The sequence below is a fragment of the Gouania willdenowi genome, chromosome 8 (genome assembly GCF_900634775.1).
Source record: "Gouania willdenowi chromosome 8, fGouWil2.1, whole genome shotgun sequence".
Lineage (NCBI taxonomy): Eukaryota > Metazoa > Chordata > Actinopteri > Blenniiformes > Gobiesocidae > Gouania > Gouania willdenowi.
Window position 1 is genome coordinate 12,783,033 of NC_041051.1, and position 26,197 is coordinate 12,809,229.

General features: G+C 36.3%; 3 protein-coding genes across 3 annotated transcripts; 1 reads left to right on the plus strand and 2 right to left on the minus strand.

Moving 5' to 3' along the window:
- Window positions 1–1,831: 1,831 nt before the first annotated feature.
- ndufab1b (NADH:ubiquinone oxidoreductase subunit AB1b) lies at window positions 1,832–7,414 on the minus strand. Its single transcript, XM_028455259.1, has 5 exons — window positions 7,194–7,414; window positions 5,938–6,057; window positions 5,735–5,822; window positions 2,104–2,217; window positions 1,832–2,033 (listed from the first exon to the last, which is right to left on the minus strand). The coding sequence occupies exons 1-4, from the start codon at window positions 7,362–7,364 to the stop codon at window positions 2,126–2,128; spliced, it is 471 nt and encodes a 156-aa protein (XP_028311060.1). The 5' UTR covers window positions 7,365–7,414; the 3' UTR covers window positions 1,832–2,033; window positions 2,104–2,125.
- Window positions 7,415–8,333: 919 nt separating this feature from the next.
- Window positions 8,334–13,637, plus strand: dctn5 (dynactin 5). Its single transcript, XM_028455027.1, has 6 exons — window positions 8,334–8,476; window positions 8,635–8,703; window positions 9,531–9,649; window positions 10,874–10,985; window positions 11,332–11,434; window positions 13,038–13,637. Exons 1-6 carry the CDS (start codon window positions 8,429–8,431, stop codon window positions 13,133–13,135), a joined length of 549 nt encoding a protein of 182 aa, XP_028310828.1. The 5' UTR covers window positions 8,334–8,428; the 3' UTR covers window positions 13,136–13,637.
- A 2,423-nt stretch (window positions 13,638–16,060) lies between these two features.
- hapstr1a (HUWE1 associated protein modifying stress responses a) lies at window positions 16,061–25,589 on the minus strand. The gene is made up of 5 exons (XM_028455824.1): window positions 25,106–25,589; window positions 23,663–23,743; window positions 22,297–22,364; window positions 21,946–22,156; window positions 16,061–16,732 (listed from the first exon to the last, which is right to left on the minus strand). Exons 1-5 carry the CDS (start codon window positions 25,299–25,301, stop codon window positions 16,413–16,415), a joined length of 876 nt encoding a protein of 291 aa, XP_028311625.1. The 5' UTR covers window positions 25,302–25,589; the 3' UTR covers window positions 16,061–16,412.
- Window positions 25,590–26,197: the final 608 nt, after the last annotated feature.

Below are 26,197 nucleotides of genomic sequence, written 5' to 3' on the forward strand. Positions count from 1 at the left end.
TTTTTTTTTACTCCATATTAAAACACAATTTTAAAACAGCTGTATTTTATACTTTCACGTTGCCAAATATAAATGTAGTTCAAATAAAATGCAGTAAAACTAATCACTGGCTACTCTGTAATACAGTATGACAAACTTGATCAAAAATAAATTCTAGATTAAAAAAAAAAAAAAAAAAATCAATTCATGATAATAAAATGGGGTCACGAGCCAAAAAAAAAAAAAAATTGGTCGAGGTATTGTCACCTTTAAAAATGTGGTCGACAAAAACTACGGCAGCAAATTTTGTTTACAAAATATTATCTATTACATTATGATGAAAAACAACCAATAATGTGGATAATGATCTGTATTTTCTGATTTTGTTTGTAAAGAAGCTGCTCTTTGCATGAGGTTGTGGATATATTTCTATTTAATATTTATTATATATATTGTATATATAAACAGTCAAATAAAAATGTAACCTAACAATTGGTTTTCAAAGGTGAAAAAGAAATCAAATCTGCCCCTAATAATGGCTAAATATCCTTTAAGCAGCTGATCAGTCACATGATCAGCTTTATGTTTACGTGGAGACCTGGCAACACATGACTTTATGTTTCTGATGCTTTTATTGCTGTAATCTGACACCAGCTGAGGAAGTCTTGGTCTCTCCTTATCTTTTCTCATTTCCTGCCTTTACTAAGACACCTGATAAGGTGTGTTGACCGTCTTTTGGTTTTTGATGCTACAAAACAAATATGAACAAGATTTTATGAAGCTGGAACCATCTGTCCAACAGAAAACATCCTTCTACCCAAAGCAGAGCAAATACTCACAGTCCACTATTAGGTTTCACAGTCAATTAATAAAAACCATAAAACTGAACCACAGACAGTTGTATTTTTAATGGTAGAACAGTCATGTGGAGACAGGGCCATCTATAAGGGAGGGATAAAGGGGAGCACTCTTTGGGGTCCATCCGTTAAGTCAGCAAAAATGATGGTCCATTGTTCTATGAATCTGTGATGAACACATTTATTTATTTGAATATTAAACACTGTTATCTAGTTTATCATTTGCGGAATAGTATATAGTCATCTTTAGGATGTAAATCCTTGTTTTAATTAGAAATAAAATGGGTTAAAAATGACTAAAAAATGGTGGAAAAGGTGCAACAGCACAGAAAAAATGTTTTTTAAAAAAAGTGTCAACACTGGCTTAAAAGTGGTGGGAAGGTAATGAAAAAAGTAGGAACAATTAGTTTAAACTGGCAAATAATGGGCATAACAAATCATAAATGTGGTTAAATCAGCAAAAAAAAAGCATCAAATGTGGTGAAAAGCAGTTAAAAGTCACTATAATGGGTTAACGTATGTGACATTAAGTGGGAAAAAGTGCCAAAAACGTCATGAAAGATTAAAAAAGTGACAGAAATGGGAGTATTGTAGCAAAAATGCATTAAAAGGACAAAAAAAGTGGTTAAAATATGGCAAGTTTGGTGTAGTTGCAGAAAAAGAGTAAAAATGAGCAAATTGTTCCAAAAATATCCTTAGTTTCTTGCAACCCCCTCCCAGTGTCTAACCAATAGCTAGTGCTGCTGCTGCTTGTATTTGTGTTGACTTTTATTTAAATATCAATTTGTCTTAAAATAAAAATAAAAAAACTAAGTCAGTAATTTGACATGAAAAAGGTGGACGAACGGTTCAGTCGATACAGAATATTTAATAAGTCAAAACAATGGCCTGAGTTTGATGAATATTAAAGCGCATTTTTAAAATAAGTCTTTAATAATCTATTCAAGTGAAATTACACATGTGAACCACAAGGTGGAGAAAAAGAAGAAATCAGGCCTGTGACATGACTTTGTTTAATATTGACTTTTAACCTGCGCAACAAAAAACATGTTTGTTTAAATACAGTCGAACACAAGACACGGCAGAGAACGCTGACGACGCCAAACTGGAAACCAGGTGATCTGATGCGGATAAGTGGGAACGTTCCAGCTTGGCAGCGTTTGCTTGACGTCCTGTGGAATAATGTGGGAGAGGAGCCTGAGGAGCAGGAAACCAAGTGTTTAGCAGCAGAACAGCTTCACTCATGAACTCACTGTGGGACACTGACCTGTGCTGCTCTGTGGAGACGATTACTCATAAACGTCCTTTTTGTCTGCGATGTATTGTACGATCTCGTCTGGACTCATCAGCTTCTCTGCTTCTGCATCTGGAATCTCAAAACCTGCAAAACAAACACAACTGAGGTCAACAGTTCTGTTCACGCCAGTAGAAAGTCACTGGTATTAAACAGATGTAGTAACACTCTGTATTTCATTTTTTTCCCCCATACGTGTATATATCTATGAGCAGACTTGGGGAGTAATGGATTACAAGTAACAGATACAAAAATAATGCAACTGTAATCCATTACAGTACATTTAACAACATGTAATCAGATTACTGGTGTTTTATATGTATAAAAATGGGGATTACATAGTGGGATTACAATAATCATTATTGTATAGTCTGTGGTCAATGATTCAACTGAATTGTTCATAATTCATGAGTTAACTGATATTAATTTAAACTACTGTGGGTTTAAACCAGTCTGTGTTAAACTACAACGTTTCCTTTAATGCAGTGTGACTGGAAAAGATGATTTTATGTTTGTCTAAAATAATACAGTGAGCAGGTTACACGTATTCTATACGTCTATGTTTTGTGTTGAAGTAATCCAAAAAGTAACTAAAAGTAATCAGTTACATTACTTTAATATAGTGATACTTAAAGTAAGTTACTGATTCAATTTTTAACAGGTAACTTGTAATTGTACCGGATTACTTTTTTTTTTTAAAGTAACCCTCCCAACCCTGTCTATGGGGGGATATATATATATATATATAGGTTCTCAAAATGGGGTACGCGAATAGTCATAGGGGGTACGTGAATGAAAATGAAAAACAATGACACCATTGGAAACAAATATAAATAGAGCTAATGCTACGCTAATGCTATTACTAGGCTACGGTTAATGCTAATGCTGGATTATTGTTATTACTAAGCTAATGTTAGGTTAATGCAATGCTAATGTTATTGCAAGGTTAATGCTAATGTTAGTCTAATGCTAGGTTAATTCTATTGCTTTGTTAATGTTAATGCTGGGTTACTGCTATTGCTAGGCTAATGATAATGCTATGTTAAAGCTAATACTAGGTCAATTTTAATGCTAGACTAATGCTATTGTTATGCAAATGTTAATGCTGATGCTAGGTTAAAGCCATTGCTAAGTGAATGCTTAAGCTAGATAATGCTAATGCCAATGATAAGCTAATGCAGTGTAAAACGGGCTAGCACCAGCATCCTCACTTGCATTTTCTTCAGGAAATGCAAACATTCTAGTTATTAGTATTATTATTATATATTATTCCTCAACAGGATAGGTAAAATTCACTGTAGGGCTACATTGTATATGATATTACTTTATTATGTTTTTTAAGTGAGCAGGAATAGGGGGCACATGGCTTCACGTTAAATGTCTGAAGGCGTAACCACTGATGTATATAATATACATCTATTCATTAAAATATCTATTGCTTTGACTATTTGTTTAACACTATTGTTGCTATTATTTCTACCATTACTACTGTTATTATTAGCAGTTTTCTTTTGTTTTAATTTATCCCTAATCCTGTTGTTTTTTTATGTATGTAATTTCTGGACCAAATGTGGAAAACTTTTAATTGAGTGTCAAAAATGTGTAATAAAAAGAGTTTTGAAAAAAAAAAAAAAAAGAAAGACAGAAAGAAATCACAAACACTTGAGGGTGTGTGATCTGACGATGTTAGATTGAAACATGACGACGATCTGCCAAGTCATGGAGATGGTAGAAGCGTCTGTAGTGCACATTTTATCCCTGGCGGTGCCGTGTCTGCGTCATATGTCTGTGTGCCCACACACAGCACATCCAGCCTCATATAAATAAATAATAAACAGAGTTTATATCGCCTATTGCCATTTTGAGGAAAAATATAGAGATATGAATATTGATCCATATCACCAAGACCTAATGTAACCAAAGTAGTAACGTTTTATCTTATAAAGGATATGATTGTCTAAACTGTGTGAAACACTGCTTAAAGTAGGATTTTATTCATATGTGCGTTGCCTCAAAAACAAATCATAATCACTAGACTGATATGTTGTCTTGTTATGTAGCAAGTGTTGCTAATGCTAATGCTACACTACAAAGAAAAAAAGACTGTGACTAAAATAACATGTCAGCATTTTTGTTTGAGGTTAATTGTACTTGGAACCAGTTTGATAAATTTCTTACATAAATCTAAACTTAAATGATCTCATCTCTTTATTGTAAGTAGGTGAATTGGTTTGTTTTACTGGTAAATAACGTGAAAATAATCTAAATGATCTGAATGAAAAAATTGTGATAAAATCGAGATCAGGATTTTACAAAAAAAAAAAAAAATGGTGATAAGATGATGTTTTTCCCCATATTATCGCCCACCCCATGAAACTGTAAATGGCCTTGATTTATAAAGTAGTCCAAAGGAAACGTCAACGCACGGACAAGAATTACCATCATCATCATTACCATAATTATAATTATTATAGAGCATTAGTACCTGAATACGCAGTTCACCCTGATTTATTTCTAGGGCGGCCAACTTTGGTCGTTTAGTCGACTAATTGGTCGATGCTGTCGTGGTCGACCAAGATTTTCACTGGTTGACCAACAATGGTATCAGTTTCAATACCGTTTAAAAAAAAATGCAATGCACTTATATTGGTGATAAGGATTAGATATCAATATAATTTATTTAATGCCTAAACATGATTCTATGTCCAGCAACAGCTGTGTAAGTGCGTGCTGCGCTGCAAAAAAAAAAAAAAAACGCTTTCACATGTTGTTCCACATGTTCTTTGTCTCACGGTGACAACGTTTCATTCACATTATGTCAATTTCTACGTTTAGCAGTGGATTCTGTTTTCATTGGTCGATTCCGTGACTCATGATGGTCTGGTACCACAGTGTGTTCCAACACTGCTTTTATGCAGACAAAAGGGGTTGGAAGTAACCAAGAAAAGTTGGAACACCTGTAGGAATTATTAGCACCAGCTTTCAAGGCTGATTCAACCTCCATTGCTGCAGAACAGCTTTAAATTGTTAATTTACTTTGTGTTCCCTGAAAAAGGCCTATTTGTATAATTCTGAAATGTACATAATTTTCCAGTTTTTGGGAACCAAACCTCTTTTTTTTTAACCTCTGGTTGTTCAGTTCTTACCTTTGTACAATTTCAAGCTTTTCACTGTACTTGCACGACTTGAATTGCAATAAATAACTGGAAAAATCAGGGTGTTCTAAAACTTTTAACCGTTACTGTATGTATGTATATATATATATATATATATATATATATATATATATATATATATATATATATATATATATATATATATTGTCTGTTGTTTATGTTGGGGTTATTTAATCGTAAAGTAGGCAACGCACTCTCTCTGAGTGTGAATGGGCTTGTCGGTACCGTTGTGAGAGGTGAAAGCTGGGAGCCCCGCCCACACAGAGGACAGGAGAGATGCATTTCAATTGATGTAAAAAAAATAAATAAAAAATAAATAGTGACGCATTACACTCTGAAATTGCACAAATTAGAGTTAGCTTTTCATCTACACATTGAATTTCTGGGTGGGATCCTGTTGGCAGGGCGGGCGTGTCTGTTGGACTCACCAAACTCATCCTCCATGGCCATGATGATCTCCACCTGGTCCAAACTGTCCAGTCCTAGATCCTTCATGAAGTGGGAGGAAGGCTGCAGCTGTGGGAAGAAAACATTCAGCTTATTTTAGACAGAGGATTGGTTTCACTGATGATGTCATTAAGGGCGTGTGCGTGTGTATGTGCGTTAGGCTGCAGCTCTGCTCTCTCCTCACCTTCTCGGGGTCCACCTTGTCGTAGAGCTTAAGAACATACATGACACGTTCTTTAATGCTTTCTAGGGTGAGGGGGGGCAGGCCACCATACTGTCTGCACAACACACCCACAGACCAGCTCTGAGGGTAGGAAGAACAAGGAGGATGTCAGTGTATGAGCACGCTAAACAGTACACGTGTGACTTGTTATGACTGCTTAATTTAGCTTCAATGACTTTAAAGTGAGGAACTCAAAGCTCTGTAATGGGAAACAATAAGATGTGACATCATGTTGCACAGTTATTCATCCATGATTTTTTTTTTTTTTTTTATTCAAATATGTTAAATTATCTCTTCCATTCAAATCGTTTTTTTTTTTTGGAACAGGCACATTTTTTGTGCATTTACATTCAATCCCCATGGAAAGAACACTTTAGAAGCCCAATTTTAACAAGTAGTTGCAAAGTGAGAAAATTGAATTATACATTTAAAGGCTTTAACTTCACTTGCAAGTTAATGCTGTTCTGCATTCCAAACAACAAATGCTGCATATTTCATAAGATTTTTTGCACCCACACGCACACAAAAAATAAATAAATAAAACTTTAATACACATGCTTGACATGTTTCCATACTTGGTGCATTATAGTAGGCAAGTGTTTGCAAAAAGTAGAGAGTAAGTAGCGTTCTTAGAAATAGGGTGAATATTAAGTCTGAATATTGACAAGGTTTGGTCATTATTGATGACAAACTTTGTGACCTTTTTCAACCTATAAATGTAATTATTGTTGTTGTTGTATTGTTTTTGTCTAGTTGTGGAATGTCGTAATTTTGTTTTGATTACAGGATCTGTAGCCACAAAATGTGCAAAACATGAGAAGAAAAGCCCAGAGCAACAGCTACACTGCAGCAGCAGGGGTTCACAAACCAAATACCGACTTTTACCTATAAATAACACTTTAAATCTGTTTTAAATTTGTAGGATTTTACTGTTAACATCGTGTTGTCCAGGTCGCTCCGCTAGAGCAGAAAAGTCCAACAGCCCCGGTGGATCCCTGAACGCACCAATGTTGCTAACATGTTAGCTATCATGTCATAACATTACTCCTAGTGTTTAAACTAAAACTAACAGCAGTTCCTGAATCCTGATCTCTGTCCGTACATTGTCATGGGCTCGGACTATGTAACCATTAAAGCAGCCTGTCTGTAACCACACGCAGGTGCTCGGGTAGTTCTGAAAGACGTCGGTAGGTCACGGCAGGGCCGCGCACACTCACCGGGCTCAAAGCGACTTTCCGCGTCCTCCGGCTGTCTACGAACAACGACAGCGGCCGGTGAATGGCCGCTAACGGAGCAGCCGAGGCTCTGAGTGCGAGGTTCCCGGTGCAGAGCCTGAGCGAGGGCCGGGTGAAGGAGCGGACACACTGCTGCAGGACACGGGCCGCCATGACGGAGTCAAGCTAAAACAACCGAGCAGCGTGCAGGAAGAAGAAGAAACAGGGGTCAAGGGCTTGCCGCTGCGCATGCGCACAAGCAGAGCCCGTGATAATTTTTAAATATGTACCAGTTTTATACAAATTAATTACAATATTTAACTATTTAAACTTAGTATTTCAATATAAATATAACTAATTACACTTTTAAATTTAATTAGATTGTTTTTTCAAGGGGCAAAGAAAGAACTGAGGGGAAAGCAATCGATCCCAGATTAAAAACATTGATGACCTAAATGACTTACATGAGGCTAGTAGAAGATTATCAGCAACTGCAGACTTAAAAACATTTCTTGGTTTGGTTTTCAGGTGACCCAATGAATGGTCAGTGCTTGATAGATTATTTCACATAGTAAACAATGCACAATCAAAATGATTACTCGTAGATAGCATCTCGTTAGATAGTGTCTAACCTATGCTACTCTGATTTGGGAAAACAACCCTCTCTGTTTGGCAAATTGGTGGTTTATTTTGGACATTTTGTCATGTTTTGGAATAGGTTTTGCGCTAAAGCATAATAATAATAATTTAAAAAAATAAATAAATATCTTTACATTTTGTTAAAAACAAAGATGCACAGAGAAAACTCAACGGCTGTCGTTTCTTTTTAGACAAAGTCAGATTTCATTGATTTTTTTTTTTTGTTTTTGGAACAACTAAATAGGAAATACAATTAAATCTTCATTGTGTATTTATCTGACTTTTAATAATTCAGTAATTTATTTATTTACCTTGTTTTGTAAATTTGATTGATCCTTTTCGGGTATTTTATTTAAAAACAATATAGATTTTAATCTTGAGATTTATTTTCAGAATGTATTACTCCATTACTCCGATAGGTCTATTTTTTTTTTTTTTTTTTTAATAAATTGTAAATGCGTGTTTGTTGCGGATACGTCATGACGTCACTACCGGTCTTGCTCTGTAGCTCAGGCGTCTGTTTGCTGACAGACTGATGTGTTGGATGCTAAAACTGGACGATAAGCACCATTTTTTTACCATCTACATTATTTAAAGTCATGGAGTTGTCCGAATTACTGTACAACAAAGCGGAATACATCGAGACGGTAATGTTTTTAGCTTTTTATAAGTCTCGTTGCTCAGTGTTTAGCTGTGTAGTTACAGTAGCCGAACAGGGCGTTCACGATAGAACATGATAATAATTTAGACAATAACTGCTGTATTATGTGTAAATAATATAATAGTGTGTTTTGATTTATTTCAGGCATCTGGAAACAAAGTCAGCAGACAGTCTGTGCTCTGTGGGAGTCAGAACATCGTTCTAAATGGAAAAGTAAGAGAAACTCGTGTTTCCATTAAACACAGTCCAGATCTGAACCTGTGTCAAACTCAAGGCCCGGGGGCCAAATCCGGCCCTTTAAAGCTCTCAATTCGGCCCGCAGGAGAAAGTTCAAATGACAACTAAAACATGATTCATTGCTTAAATCAGTGGTTCCCAATATTTTTTGTCGTTTTTAACAAATCATGTGTAAACTAACTTCATATCATAAGTACTTAATAGTAAGTAAATACAGTCTCCTTTGTAAATTGTAGCTATTTATTGTATTATGCAAGCCTTTCTACAGTATAGAAAAATCATGTTTCAATAAATTACCGACACAAGAAAGTATTGTGTTTGAATAAGCAATAGTACTGTTAGTTTGTAATGAGTTTTTTCATGAACGTTTCCCAATTATTTTATTTAATTTTTTTATCATTCCGAGTACCCCCTGCAATGTGCTAATGTACCCCTAGGGGTACACGTACCCCTGCTTGGGAACCACTGGTCTAAATCACTAACTAATTCACTTGTATAAATATAATGAAACTTCACTTTTTTCCCTCACAGTTTCCACATAATTATATCACATGATAGCAGTCGATTTTATTCTCAAATTGTGACAAATAAATACTCTCGTTTTTTTTTTTTGTTTTGTTTTTTTTTTCAAAATCCTGCAATTTTCCTCAAACTATTCCCCAAATTATACATGGAAGTGCAAACTAGGGCACGAGAATGATACATTGAGATTAAGCTGGTCCGAGTTTGACACCCACTGGTTTAGAGCTTTGTGTTTCCACTCTTAGTGCTGTGTCATCATCACTGTGTTGTGTTTCCTTTAGACTATAGTTATGAATGACTGCATCATCAGGGGAGACCTGGCCAACGTCCGGGTGGGGAGACACTGTGTGGTGAAAAGCAGGAGTGTCATCAGACCCCCGTTCAAAAAGTTCAGCAAAGGGTAAAACTCTTTCATTTCATTTGTGTGTTGAAATTAAAAAAAAAAAAAAAGTGTGAATTTTAAAGCATATCAAACATAAATACATAAAGTTTATCTTCTCGAAGCACAAGTGTTACAGGGATAAGATTGTAAATAGGTGTGTATATACTTACTGTATGTATGTGTGGACAAATGAATGTATAATGGTTCACATGAATTGTATAATTATATAGATATATATCAATGAATTATGTGTGTGTATATACAGCATAGTGTAAATAGGTGTATATTAGTTTATAGGTATAGTACTAGATATTACAAGGGATAGGAATCGGATCATATAAGTATATACTTCCTCTTACTTCATGAGCAGGATTTCTGTACCTGTTGTTCTCTCTTTTCCTTGTTTGATTTATTTCCATTTTTTTTTTTTTTTTTTTTTTTAATCACTATTATTATTATTTATATATTTTTTTTTCCTCATTGTGAGATACACTACTGTTGTGATCATGTTCGAAATAAATCAAATCAGATACGGCACCTTTTTATATTTCACCTTTTTAAACTACAACAATGATGTCATACGTTAATGATCACAAATAAAGTTCACCTCTCATCGCCACATATTCACGACGTCACGTGATCAATATTATGTTTTACAAATAGACTAAAACCATAAGGCATTCTGCAGGGTATGATAATCAGCCCAAATTGCTGTTTTTAAGCGATTCTGATGATGAAAGTCTTGATTAAATTACAAACCGATTTTTGATTCATTTTTTTTCCCCGTCATATTTTTTTTTAAATTAATTATTAAGGTATTTACAGAAAAAAAATATGTTGAGAAAATGTCATAATCCCCCTCCACCCTCCAACCCCTTATCCCCCACAATCAATCAATCAAACCAAAAAAAAAAACGTCCAATTAAAACAAAGGAGAATGGATAAAAACCCAAACACACTTAGTAAAAAAAAATGCACCTCTGCACAAGGACAAATAAAATGGACAGTTACATATTTAATGCCGTGTAGAAGACACAGCTTTGTGCTATTAGTAGATATAGTGAGTGGAACCTTTGATTTGCTGCACAGACAACAAGTTAGTAAATACACACTAACTCAAATCTATCATCACTGTATTTCAGTCTTGATTCGGCCTTTTAATCAGTTTAAGACACAAATAATCCATGATGCACATCATGTCTACATCCCTGAAGCCGTTGGCCTGTGCTCTTGTCCTTCCAGCGTGGCCTTCTTCCCACTGCACATCGGGGACCACGTCTTCATCGAGGAGGACTGCGTTGTTAACGCCGCACAGATCGGTTCCTACGTCCACATCGGCAAAAACTGTGTTATAGTGAGTGAAATGAAGGAAGCTCATCAGTGGATGACGCAAAGAAACACATTTCTGAGGCTGAAAACTGCTAGTGTTTAAAAAAAAAAAAAAAAAAAAGAACAAACTACCAGTGTGTCTTTATGCCTGAGGTGAGTGAATCACATGGTCGTCATGTTTAGATGAACTATAACAACAGAAATGTAAAAGCATGTCGGGCTCCTTTGCAAACTGAAACATGGATTAGTTTTATTGATTCATTTATTTGTCAGAGGAAGAAAAAACTGTAAGTGTAGTTTCAGTTATATTTTTGTTATGATAATTTCATGGTTTTGGGTTGTTGAGCTACTGGCGTCTCGTTTGCGTGCAGGGGCGTCGCTGCGTGCTGAAGGACTGCTGCAAGATCTTAGACAACACCGTACTTCCTCCAGAGACAGTCGTACCACCTTTCACGGTCTTCTCTGGATGTCCAGGTCTGACACACGTACAGTACATCAACCATTACACGCTGGCTGTGTTCCAAATGTCACACTAACTTACGTACTACTCACACTAAGTCTGACGTCAACATGACTATATATAGTGCGTTCACATTAGATAGTATGAAAAGATTGAAAACGCGAGATGTTGACTATATGGGGACATTTTTTAACTATGCACGGGGGGCACTCTAGCCATACTTAACTATCCCATGATGCATTGCGAGTAGGGCTGGGTGATATGGACCAAAACTTGCATCTCAATGTTTTTTTTTCTCAAAATGGCGATATACGGTATAAATCTTAATAACTTTATTTCAAATAAAACTGACCAGAAAGACAATTCTGGGTTAAATTTGCTGATGCACAATGTCACACAGGCACATTTATTAACAAACAGCTGCACAATATGTGGCACTTTTAGATTTTTTTCCTGTAAGGGACAGGACGTGTGAGTGAGTTCTGTAGTGTGGCTTGTTTAGGTGAAGGTCTGGGTCTCAGTATTCCATCTAACTGTGCTTTTTATGCTGTTCTGAAAAAGAGTGAAAGCTGCGACCCCTAAAACAGGTATTATAATACAAAATAAGCTATAAAACATACATACATATAGGCAATATTGTGATTTTCTATAACACCAAAATAGAAAACTCCATATATATCGCCCAGCCCTAATTGTGAGTTGAATGTAAAATGGTCCTGGGACCGGCTTCAAGCTAAAAACCAAACTTCCTCTTTTCAAAACAAAAGCATCTCTTTTTGTCTTCCATTAGTTTTTAACTCTATTGTAAATAGGGCTCTTGTTTTGAAGTTAACCCGAGGTTTAGTCAGTAGCACAATGGAGGGTCTCCGAAAATCTCCGACATGTCTGCGTTAAATGTGTGGATCAAATGACCACATGTTGATATTCTACTTGGTCACTGTCTCGTTTTAAAATGGTTTCACAACTTTTCAAAGGTAAAGAATTAACAGATATTTAGCCTCAGTGTGATTGAGGTTTTTGTCGTCGTAGGTTTGAAATGCATTATGGGAAACTTAGAAGTATACTTCAGTGGGAACTAAGGCTGAACGATTAATTGCATTTGCATTATTATCGCGATATCATAAAACGCGATTTTCTAATCGCAAAGGCTGCAATTTTTTTTTATTTTTGTCTACACACTATAAGAAGTGCAATACGTCTATATGTTGAAGAGGTAAAACCTCACATTTGTTTGCTTTATTGTTGTAATCTGTGCTTTAAAATGTATATTTTATATTTATTTAAAGTTTAAATAAATCTGAAATTGTTTATTATGAAACAGATTGATTTATTGCTTGTGTTCATTGAAAATATACATGACAGGAGGCCCTTGGAAAAATAAGTGCGTATTGAATCGCAATATTGAGGAAAAAAATTGCAGTTAGATTATTTTTCAAAATCGTTCAGCCCTAGTTGGAACGCTCATCATCCTAACCATGCTTAGATAGTATATAGTAGACATTATATACTCATTGAGTTCTTAGTGTGTAGTACAGAGTGTTTTATTTCCAACACAGCCACAGTCGTTGACGTAGCACCACTTTACTTTATTTAACCCCGTTTGTCTCGTGCTCACAGGTCTGTTTTCAGGAGAGCTGCCCGAGTGCACGCAGGATCTGATGATCGACGTTACCAAGAGCTACTACCAGAAGTTTCTGCCTCTAAGTCAGATCTAAGTCACTCCCCCCAAACGTTTCCATATCAACAGTAACACGCTGCGCTCAGACAGACAGACAGAGAGCTGCCATCAATCACACAACATTCTGAGGAACTGTTTGATCAATACAGTGACTCTATGGTTTGACGAGAGTCACATTAGTGTATTTATTTTCATCACTCCATGCCATGTGGCTCTGGCTACAGTTAAAGATAAAGAGCTGTGAAGGATGTTGATCTAAATATTTTAACTCTCACGGACCAAAATGACACTTCTTGGATCATAGTGTTCACTCTATTCAACAGCAACTCAGATATTCCACTGTAGACTGTGTGTTTACTCTCACTTTTACTGGCTCTTGTTTAAGTATTAAACTTTTTTTTTTTTTAAAGCTTAAAACTATTTGTATATTCAATCTATTGCTCAACACTTCTTTGATTTCACTGTTCATCTGAAAGTGATTAAATACTAATGCATAATGTATAAATGGCACTGCAATAAATGACTAAATCTGTCAACAATTAGGGATTTTACCTTTTATTTTATTCTATCTTTTTTCCTTTATTGAAGTAATATGTTTAAAACAATCAGTCACTCCATGTGTTTGCTGCATCAACTTAAACTTACAACTACTTTACATTTGATGCTAGCTAGAAAATCATCAAAGAACCACATTTCAAAATATTTGTAAACTTGGAATTTAAAGAATATTAATTGTCAATATTCCTTAAGTATATATAGATATATATATATTTAAATGTTACTCTAAAAACATTTTTGTTCACATAAAAATGTGATAAAAGCTTTTTTTAATTAATAAAAATTAAGGTTGATCTTATACACCAAAATTCCTAAATGGTTATTTACCTTCCAACAATTTACTTAAATTTGACAATAACATCTGTTTATAGGCATTTAAATATAATTTTGATCATATCTTATTCAGGGACATATCAAGTGCAATCCTTTCAAAAATGCTGTTTTAAAATGGAAAAATTATTTCCAGATCTGAGAAACACGTTCCACTCGTTCATAATAAAGTTGCGTTCAATGTCTGTCGGAATTTTGTCAAAACTAAATATTTTCAACGGTAAGAAGTTTATTTTGTGCCTTTGGCAACCTCTATTGGCCAAACTAATACATTGCATGTAATCTAATTTCTTAGGCTTGAAAACGTACTTTAGTTTTCCCCATCAAAATATGTATTTTACCCAGTCATAACTAACAGTAATTAACTTATTTGAATTCAAACAATGAATTTTTAATCAAATGAACTCAATTCATGTGAAACTAAATTGTTTTTATTTAACAATGCAAACCACATAACAGTTCCATGTTATTTTTGATTGACTAGCCATTTATTTGTTTACCAAAGACATATGAAACAGCTGATAGTGGTGTTGGCTCCAGAAACATGTGGCGTTACTCGTCCTCTTTGAGACGCTGTGGACTAAGGCTGTGACCGGCTCAAAGGAAATGAACAAAAACATGGAGAGTCAATGTTGCAGGATACGAATGTAAAACATCCTGTTGTTTCACAACTCTTCAGTCATCAGTCAATTACTATTAAGCCTTTGCAATAACAGCAAACACTTCTTTTACCTGACATGTCATGCAAAACCATCAACAAAAAAAAAAAAAAGACTCATTTAGTCATTCACGTCAACTGGAGCCAGAAGCCAACTTCAAGTTTAAAATGCATTCTTATTTAACGAATAAGATGAAGTGTTGTCAGAAATAAAGTTAGAAAAACTAAAGGGCATCTGATCCAACAAACAGTGGTAAACAGAACATCAGCTCCTGTGGTTCTGAAGGCTTTTAAATCCATTTATAGCTTCATGGCTGCTTTACAGCAAGGGAAATTGATATGTTAAAAAAAAAAAAAAAATGCTAAATTCTAGCATATTGTGTTTTCACTTAACATTAGACAGAGCTCCAATAACGTGCATTTTAAATGTCTTTTTTTGGGCTTGAACAAATTGATTATTCTATATTAAGAATAAGAATATTCTACATTATTAAATTGGTTCATATTCTAGTATCTTGTGATCAGGAGGAATCACTGTCAGACAATGTATTATTTTCCAATATTTAAACATGGGAGGATTGTGGCTTTTTTAACACAAGGAGCTCATGTGCATAAAGATTTAAAAAGTACTACAAATACTTTAAGAGTTGGACTAGAAAAGTGTGCTCGAGTGCTTTTATTCCTCACCGTGGCAGGTGTACTTAAAGCACCTCATGGTGGGGGTGTACGGGGCCTGTTGGGGTCAAAGCTACTATTAGAACATGATGGAAGAGCTGATTTGTTTGCATGAGCAAAGAGGTGAGCGCTAAGTGCAAAACAAAATATTTCTTATTGCAAACTTCTGAATCATCACAACCACAAACAGCAGCTGCTCTCATAAGACTAAAAATAAAACCAGGACTTCCACAATCCGCATCAAACTATTCACAAAGTCAATTTCTTTCCAATATTAGAAAACAATCAACATAAGAAAAAGAAAAAAAAAACGGTGAAATAAGATATTTTTCTGGAGCAACGAGTGGGGAGAAATCTAAAACGTTTTAACACTGGGTGGTTGAAAAAGGGAAAAACAACAAAGATAACTTGGCATTTGCGATTAGAGCCACTGCTGAAGAAAAAATTAGCCGCCGGTAAAGGTTTGAATGTGAACACAATGATGGCCTCTAACTAGTGCTTATCTGACAGACCAGTGGCAATGGACTCCGTGTTGGGACTGTGACGGAGCCCTGCTGCGTAAACCCAGCGCTCATGGTGCAACAAGCTACACTTTGAGGAGCTCCACTAGCAAGTTTATCCAACATTTGGCCAAATGACTCACTCCACTGCATTAAACGTTTGATCATGACCCTCACTTCCTTATTAAGGTGACAGGTGAGGAGGTTAATGAATGGAAGGGCACAGATGTGTCAAAGTGGCTTTTTTTTTTTTTTTTCTGGTCAAGCAGCACAGTGCGTCTCTACCCTCTGAGAACCTGCAACGTCACAGCTTTAGAGTGACGTTCTGGCTTCTCTCCTTTCCAGGGCAGAGGTGTTAGTGTGTGGATGTCACACACATTCCCTCTCCACTCGTGTGTTCTGATTGTACATCAGTAATCTGTGGTAACTGCGTTGGGAAAGGAGACGGCTAACAAATCATTCAATAGAACAGACCGAGCACAGAGCCTTCAGTCCCAGTTTTTATTTTCAGCGTGAGCGTGCAGATGTCTGTTCAACCGTTCCACTCCTCCGAGCCCCAACGTCCCACCCTCTTCACAGCAGCCGGTGGGAGATCAGATCATCCTGTTGCGTTTGTGTGTAGGGGAGCCTGTGATGACATCACTGCACTGGGTGGAGCTCCGTTTCCGGGCCCCTCCTCCTCCAGCAGAGGGAGAACCTGTAGAGTCCAGATGCAGGGCCATTTCCTCTGCAATAAAAGTGTTCAGGTCGACGTCTTGCAGGCCGTTACGCCTGCTGCGACATATTGCCCCGGAGCCCGACGAGCTGCCGCCAACGCTCGCACTGCCACTGTTACTGCTGCTCCCGCTCACGTGCGTGGGGGAACCTGGAGCTCCGGAGCGAACGCTGATGCTCGCCATGGCTCCACTCAGACCTGAAGTTCATTTACAATAAAAAAACAAAGAAAAAGGAAGAGGGGAAAGAAGAGAAAAAAACATCACAGATGAATGAGCTACTTCAGTGACTATAAAAAAATGTAAAAAGAAATAAAATTGCCATCAAAACTGGTATTCACAATTTTATAGTAAGGAAAAAGCTTTAAAACTTATTTCTCAGGTTTTTCCAATTTAACAAATAAACTCAGGTTTCTCATGTATTTGGGCATTTAAAAAAAAAATAAACAAGAAAGGACTCCATGTGCACTTAAAAACATACATATATATATATAACCGCAACACTTTTTTTCTGTACACATAAAGCCCATTTCTTCTAAATATTGTTTACAAAATATGGCTGTGTTGTAAATGTTATACTAACGTACTACTCATACTAAGTTTGACGTCAAAATGAGTATGTAGTGCGTTCACATTAGGATAGTTCGAGTAGGCAAGAAATACCCAGATTTATACTATATCGGGACATTTTTTCAAGTATGCATGGTGGGCACACTAGTCATACTCAACCATCCCATGATGCATTGCGAGCCGAACGCAAATTCGTCCTTAGACCGGCTTCAAGCTAAAAATCAAACATCCCCTTTTCAAAACAAAAGTATCTCTTCTTGTCTTCCATTCGTTTTTAACAGCTTTGTAAATAGGGCTCTTGTTTTGAAGTTAACTGGAAGTTTAGTCAGTAGCACAATGGTGGTTGGTCTCCGAAATGTCAGCATGAAATGTGTTTACGTGAAATTTATTGATTAAATTACCACATGTTGATATTCTACTTTGTCACTTTCTCACTTAAAATGTTTTCAGAATTTTCAAAGGTGGCAAATCAACCGATATTTAGCCTCGGTATAGTTCAAGTTTTGGTCATTGTAGGTTCCAAATGCATCTTGGGAAATTTTGAAGTATACTTCAGTGGGAACGGTCACTATCAGGGCAGGCCTCCCAGCCAGGCAACACAGGCGGCTGCCTAGGGCGCCAACTACTGGAGGGGCACCAAATTGCAACCCCCCCCCCAAAAAAATAAAAATGTAAAACTTATAATAAATGTGAAATATACCCTGTACATGTTTTCTCTTAATTAGTAATAAAAATCTTTACCTATATCTGCTGATCTTCTGCTTATTTTTATTCTATTTTATTTCTTGGTCTATTCTATAAACTTCTATTGTGTTTTTTGGTTTTAATATTTTTGTTACTGACTAGTGAAGCCAAACAGAGAAGTAAAAATGTCCTTGCACTGAAACTTAAATATTTCATTTTATCATGTTTGCACTGTTTTGCATTGCTTTTGGATTTTGCACCATTGTTCTTATTGTTCCCTTGAGACATTTGCACTATACCTGTAGGTGTTATTGTGTTATAGTGTATTATTCAAATTTTAAAATAGGTTTTTTTTTTATTTTCAATGGTTATGTCATGTCACAGAATTGCATTGTTTTGCGTTGATATTTAAAATAAATAATGTGTACACACTGTGACCTAATGCCAGCCCTGATCACCATACATATAGTAAATAGTAGAAGGTATATATATTCATTGAGTTTATAATGCATAGTACAGAGTATGCTGTTTCAAACAGTCCATCTCTACATTTGTTAGTAAGCACTTTTTTCATCCACCTCACAGCTGTGAACTATAAAAACTATAAAGATGCTGATTATTAAGACAGCATGATTATTGCACAGGTGTGCCTTAGGCTGGCCACAATAAAAATAATGTCTACCATAGCTGTTGCCCATGAATTTAATGTACATTTCTCTACTATAAGCAGTCTCCAAAGGCATTTCAGTGAACGTGGCAGTCCATCCACCCGGCCTCATGACCACAGACCATGTGTAACCACACCAGCCCAGGAACTCCACATCCAGCATCGTCACAGACCAGACAGTTTGTGCAGATATTCTTTGGATATGCAAACCAATTGTAGCAGTAGCTGTCAGAAATCATGTCAGGGAAGCTCATCTGCATGTTTATCGTCCTCACTGGGGTTTCAACCTGACTGTAGTTTGTCCTTGTAACTCACTTCAGTGGGTAAATGCATCTGAGGACATCTAGCACTTTGGAGAGGTGACAACATCACAGAGGAATCCCAGTTTTAACTGTACATGGCAGTAGTAGCAGTTTACTGATATTGCAGCATGATAATGCACATCCCAATGTTGCAAGGATCTGTACACAACTCCAGGAAGCTGAAAACATGTGATCATAGTTCTTGAATGGGCAGGATACTCAACAGACATGTCACCCAACCAATGAGAATGTTTGGACCCTCTGGATCCACGTAAACCACAGCATGTTCCAGTTCCTGCCAATATTAGGCAACTTCAAAGCCCTTGAATACAAGTGGACCAACACTTCACAGGCTGATCAACTCTATGTGCATCAGATGTGTTGCACTGCAAGAGGCTAATGGTGGTCACACCAGATACTGAGCCAGCCCCCATGGACTCCCCCTCCAATACAGTAACACTTTAAAGTGACCAGCCCTAGGCACACATAATCAATAAACATGAACAATCATTAATTTACTGCAACTTTATATTATTGGAGCACTCGCTAAAGAAAGATGGAGAAAAACAGGAAGGTTTATATATTACATGTCCTACTATTTATAGCTAGAAAGATGATGATGCACTATATCATGACCAAAACCACTTCCTACTGCTACACCTCAATCTTAAGATGGACATTTTCAGGATAAGAAGCCCATGTGAAATAATGTTAAACTGTGTTGTTTTAGAATTGTCCAAGTATAGTTACGACTTATATGGAAGAATGAGTTTGAGTTATTTGCCGAACTGTAAAAGACTAGTTAACACACTTCCTGTATAACTTTGTTTCTCCATATTTAAGTCAAAATCATTTCTACATCTATGTGAATACATAGTTGGTTCAAAAATAAACAGGCAACAAAATCCTCAGAAACTAAGGAAGTGCAATCACTGGTAAACAAAATTCAAGGAAATGGAGCCATAAATTTGCCATTAGCTCTGAGGAGCATCGTGCCTCGTGCAGTAGGAGAGGCCATAAAACAGGAACACTGTCAAAAACCTTTAGGATTTGGAAAGGATCTGTACTGTAGGAAAGAGTGGACCTATTAGTAACTGACCTACAACATCTGCTTCATGTGCTTTGCAAAAAGCTCCCATTTTAAATATTTTGGCACTCTTTAATAATTTTAACAGCAAACAACCCTTGTTGCACAGTCATTTGTGGCCGTCCATTAAAACGACCAAAATCAGCCTATTCTACCAACCAGTATGTTTGAGATGAACTAAACAATCTAAATCCATTAATGAAAACTGACTCAAACCATTCACACAGTCGTAATGTGTTAACTGGGGACGCTGAAACAAGAGGAAACTATGTGAGATAAATGTAAGAGACAGACAGACAGCAGCTGACACTGACAATGGTCCTCCATTGATGACGCAGCAACCAAGAAAGAGTTAAAGAAAAGGTCATTTATGTTTTCAAATCACTGTTGCCAGCAAGTTAATACAGAAGTTGCAAATTCTAATTTTAATATGTTTTGTCCATTCATGACTCATGAGGAATAAAAATGTGAGGAAATATGCATTCCAAGTTCTTTACCCTTTCAAAGGAACAAATGGCATACAAATCTGACACGTCCCTAAACAAACTGAAATTATAAAATAAATGTAAAAAATGCTAGAAAAAAAATTCTTAATCGTAACACTTAAAGCAGACAAAGATAAGCTAAATATCAATCAGTAATGCAGTTCAAAAATCAACTTAGGAAACAAGTACAGCAACAATTACAGCTGTTGTCCAGACTCTAAATGATGCAGTGTTCTAGTTTTTGACACATTGACAAACAAATAAATATTTAAAGTTCAATCATTACAAATCAAACAAAAAGGCATAGTCAAACATCCCCCACCAAAAAAAAAAAAAAAAACTAAACAAGGGCAATAATTCTGGAAAAAATAACTGCGCGCTTCTCATTTTCGAACTCCATCAAGGTATTGATACCCTGAAGCCACACACCGAATTTGGTTATCCTATCTAAAACAGTTTAAGCTGTCCCCTTTAACTCGGACGCACAGAGCTCAAACCTATATCCCCCTTCCACACTTTGTGGTTGGGGATAATAAAAAATACTGACCCTTAAAGAGCAACAGCCTACTACAAAGTTGCAATTCTTTACACAAAACACGAAAAAAATATCCCACCAGCTGAAGCTAGGATATACAGCTGAGTTAAGACACTGAACATGTGGTTGTGTGACCCGATACAAAAACTACTGAACATGATCCAGAATGAAAGAATAGTAGATTTTGTTGGATGTTTTGAGCACAAACATGCATGCTGTGGGGCTTCAGGTGAGGCCCCGATCAGCACTTAAACATGCTTGTACAAACAAAACCTTATCTATGAGCCACATGTTGCAGAGTCTGATCACTCAAGGACAACATGGTGTCACAAAGTGTCAAACATTTTTACAGTACACATGAGAGCTGGGCGATATGGACTAAAAATCATATCCATATTTTTTCTCAAAATGGCAATATACAATATGAATAAAGTTTTCTGGGTCAAATTTGCTCATGCAAAATGCCACACAGGCTAAAATAACGTAAGTGCTTTAAGATCAATAAAAAAAACAAACTTAAAACATGGGCAACTAGCAGCTCCAAAAGTAAATGCACAAAATGACAAAGAAATACACAAAATTACAACAAAAAATACAAATTAACAGAGACCACAAATACTTAAAAGGACAAAAAAATACACAAAAGGAGGGGAAAACAAAAATAAGTAAAAGAACAAAAAAAAAAAAATGTACAAACAGAAATACACAAAAGAACAAAAATTAAATAAAAAAAAACACAAAAGGACACAAAAAGAGAAAAATGCACAATGAGAAAACAGAAATGCATGAAAGAACAAAAATAAACAGCAAGTGTGAGTGAGTTCCTTAATGTGGCTTGATTAGATGAAGGTCTGGGTTAGGATGTACTCAGTAATCCATCTAACTGTGCTTTTCTGAGAAGTAGAGAAAACAGCTACTCCCTAAAACAAGTATTTTAATAGAAGATAAAATAATATACCTATATAGGAGATATTGTAATTTTCTTTATCACCAAAATAGAGAAGTCGCTATATCTTGAATATTGAGTGCAAACATTAGCCAAACATGTGCAAACATTAACCTCTGTGCGAGTCTCTCTCTTACCATGAAGTGCGATGGCTTCTCTGAAAGGTTGCAGGTCAGCCTCCACAGAGGAGCCCGTCTCTGTGGGTGAATTAGCCCGGCTGGGGGCTACCATAGTCAGTCGGGTGCTGGCCCTGCTACTTCTGTGCGGCGGGGCTTTGCCACATAGAAAGCTGATAAGATCCTCCCTGCGGATGGTTCTTCGACGCTTTTTCACCCAAGCCAACATGTCCTGGCATTAAAGAAAGTAAAGTTAATGTGTGAAAGGAATAAAGCTTATTTTCCAAATGTTCCAAGTAACAGAAAGATCTGAGTCCAAGCATACAAAAAAAAAAACCAAAACACATCAGCATTTATCCCTGCTCAACACACCTTATTACGACGCTGGTGACCCATCTGTAGGCCTCGATCAAAGCTTCTTTGATGAGCATCAACACTCTCTGTGAGCAGATGACAACATTAGATAAAGGACATCAGCCACAGTTAACAAATGTAAGACTAGACCAACAAAATTATTTGCTCTATATTACATTTAACGAACCCTTGTGGTTTTTTGTTAATTGTTGCCTTATTGCATCCTCAATTCAAGAAAATAAACATCTAGAAATGTACTTCACAAACCCAGCAATTCTCTTTATTTTTTTTACAGTACCGTATGCAGAATCAATTGTTGCAGATTTTAATCATGTATGTACGAGAATCTGGCACAGATGCAGTAGTTACTTGTACATATATGGAAAGAGCTTCCTCTCTCGCTTCCTTCCTTGCACTTTTGATTCTTTTAAAAAGCACTTAAAAGCTTATTTTTTTAAGAAAGTGTCCTAGCTTTATAGACTTAGTCAGAGCAGCCAATAAATATTATATTTTCTTGTATTTGAATGCGTCTTTTATCTTTGTAAATTTGTATTTGAATGAATTTCATCTTTTTGAAGCACTTTGTGACTATAGGTCTGTGAAAAGTACTACTATATAATTTTTATTAATGCACAAGAATGTAAATGTTAAATATTTTGACAGGACCCATTTTTGAGAAAGTCTGCCCAGTGTTTCTATGTTCCTAAACATTAAAAAAAATAAAAAATAAATCCAATCTTAAGTTTAAACCATTAAGAAAAATTGTATTCAATTACGAAACATGTATTAGTGACCTTTATAATGCACATTTTAACACCCAATGTAGATTTTTTATTTTTTTTTGGTTTGGCTTGTTTGGTTTTGCCAACAATGACAAATAAGAATAAACAGGGGTGATAGATCACCTTGTGCTTACAAAGCTTAATGGATGAACCTAATAAAAAGAAACATATCTGCACTATATGTTAAGTGTGTGACATCTTGATTAAGAATACCGAGCTTCAGATGTAGCACATTATAGAGCAATGATTCTCAACTGGTGGGTCAGGGCCCAAAAGTAAGTCGCGGATATGTCCTTTGTGGGTCGCAGACAGCTGGTCAAAAATAAATAAATGCTTAATGTCTCATGTTGGACTTGTTTTATTTTGAAAGAAACTTTTCTTTTGACAGGCATGCTGTGAAATGCATGTTGCACAGGAAAATATAATGATTTATGTTTTTAAAATTATTATATATGTGTGTTTAACAGCTATTTTTTGAAAAACTAAATTTGGTTGGTTGAATTCTAAAAAAAAAAGTGGGACCCAGGATTAGACCAGTTGAGAACCCCTGTTATAGAGGATTAGTCACTCAAGACCTAAGGAAGGCCTGTGTATTTATTTACCTTTGTAAAGGTTGGTAACAGCTGTAGCGGCGTTTTGAAATGGCACCCATAATGACAGGCCCTGCTGATGGCATGCTCTGTCTAAAAGAGCAACAAAAACAACAACATGATGTATTAGTAGCTGTGATCTGACAGTGTGAGCTGTGAATTGATCAGGAGGCAGGAGAGAATCTGAAAGGCAAAAACATTGTTGTGACTGCAGGGTATTCATCACTTTCATTCGCCATTTTGTCTTGCATCTGAGATTGCAGAGACATTAAAGGTTTGACATTAAAAATAACCAGCAGCCTTCACTACAGGGCCAGCTGGACAGCTTGTCAGGCAAGAACCAAGAAGAGCGCCGCCTCAGCAATAAAGTTGCAGAGGTGACATAACAGCTACAACAGAGCCTCGTCTTTAACATTTTAACCATATTCTAAAATACAAATGTCCCAAAGTCGGGATAAAATACAGAACTGAGCAACACTATCCTCAACATCTTGCGTTTGATTATACCAACAATTAACTCACGTAGCACCTAGCTAGCAATGATACCGAGTTATTAAAAGTAACTTTATGAATCACTTTAACCGCTTAGAGCTCCTATTAAAACACAAAGTAAACAACTATTCTTCACTATGACAGCTGTTAATGTCATGTAGCTACGAGTGTTGCTATCGCCATTTTGTAAATCTATCTTTCCATTACGCCGCCTGACAAGATATTGTCAAAAAGCTCGTCCGTGAACTAATGGTTTCACCAGAAATTTGGCTACTAAAACAAATAAGTTATGTTAATTTATTACGAGTTAGCGTCCAATGTTGCTGGTTTTTTACGCCATTTTTTGTACGAATAGCTAGTTACCGATGTACTGGATACGCTCGTTACGCTCTTAAGTGGTGACTAGCTTTCAAACTACGCTGGTGGCTGCTGTCAGACACCGGGTTTGGATCCACAAAAACAGCTTGTTATTTGAAGCTTATGAATACATCCAAATGTTTGTTATTTCATTGGCCCGTGAGCCATGGTTGAAACTGAACAATTACTAAAAAAAAAAAAAAAAAACTATTATGAAATTTGTAAACAGAAGCAACGCGTTTCAAGTTTCCCCTGCAAAGAGTTGTTAAATATCGAAACTGATAATATTTGGGTTCGAAGCATTAAAGGAAAAACAAAACAAAGAATAATAAATAAATTGGACACGCGAGAACATTTAGAAACTACGGAAGTCAATCATCAGTTACGATTGAGTCCAATAGATCCAATACACGACCTATCACAGACCAGCTAACCATAATTTCAGAATCTGTTGTCCGGTAGTACCTTCTGCCCATCAGTTCAGCACTGCTGACAATATCGAGGTTAAATGAAGTTTGTAACGCTATGTACGAACAAGCTAGGCTAACAATTATCGAATCCAAGCGTAATGTCAACGTATGTGTAGTTGTATGAACCAGTGAGGACCTTTGTATAACTGAGCCACGGCAGTGGCGGAGTTCTGGAAAAGGTGCCACAGTTTATCCTGGTCGTTGTCGGCCTCCTCCTCGCTCAGGTCCCTTTGCTCTGCCTCGGCCAGACACTGCCGCTCCCATTTTGAGAACCAGTGTTCGGGTCCATGTTCCTGTATCTCCGAGTCCCCGTCTTCCTTCTTCTCCTCCATTTAATGAGCCGAAACTCAAGGGAAATTCACTTTAGGCAACGGAAAATGTCAGATATAAGCGCCGTGTAATGAGTTATATCAACAAAAACATGAGCAGTGTTACAGTTGCTTCCTTTTTCTAACTAGAACGTCGTGTTGTCCCCAACATCAGCCATCTTCGAAGATAAGCTTAGCTTACTATTTTCCTTAGACGCCGACGTCGAAATATATATATACCGCAGACTAGCCTGCTGTGTCATGTAGTCCGCCTCAGCGCTGGACGGCAACGCGGATTGGTCACATGACTGCTGCAGGGTGGTATGTAAGGTCTTCCTCAAAGTTTGATTGGCTCTCTAGAACGTCCGTCATAGTGTTGACACAAAAGAACCTCAGTTACAATTCCTTATTGAAGCTTGGGAGGAAGATTGGGGAGTAAAAATGAATGGTTTTATTTTGTTTTCTATTGTATTTTTTTATTTTTTTTTAATTTTGTGTATAACATGATATATTTGCAATTTTTTTTATTCTATTCTTTTTTATTTTATTTATTTTAGTTTAACTCTGTTGTTTATTAAAATAAACTTCTTGAATCTTGAATCTTTACTTTTGGAATATGCCATCTATACCAGTGTTTCTCAAATGAAGGTACGTGTACCCCTAGGGGTAGGCGATGGCACTACAGAGGGTACTTGAAAGAGAGAGAGAGAGAGAGAGTTTAAATAAAATCATTAAAAATATGTGGGTTTGTACTGTTTATTTTTAGTTACAAAAATGAACATGAACTGAAAATACAAGGGGTGAATCGGAAAGTGACTGGAAATGATAAAAACTATGAGAAAAACTATTTTTAGGAGGCATTAAATACTGTTTCATTCCACTTATGTACAAAATTAGATTATTTAAAATGTGTGCTATCA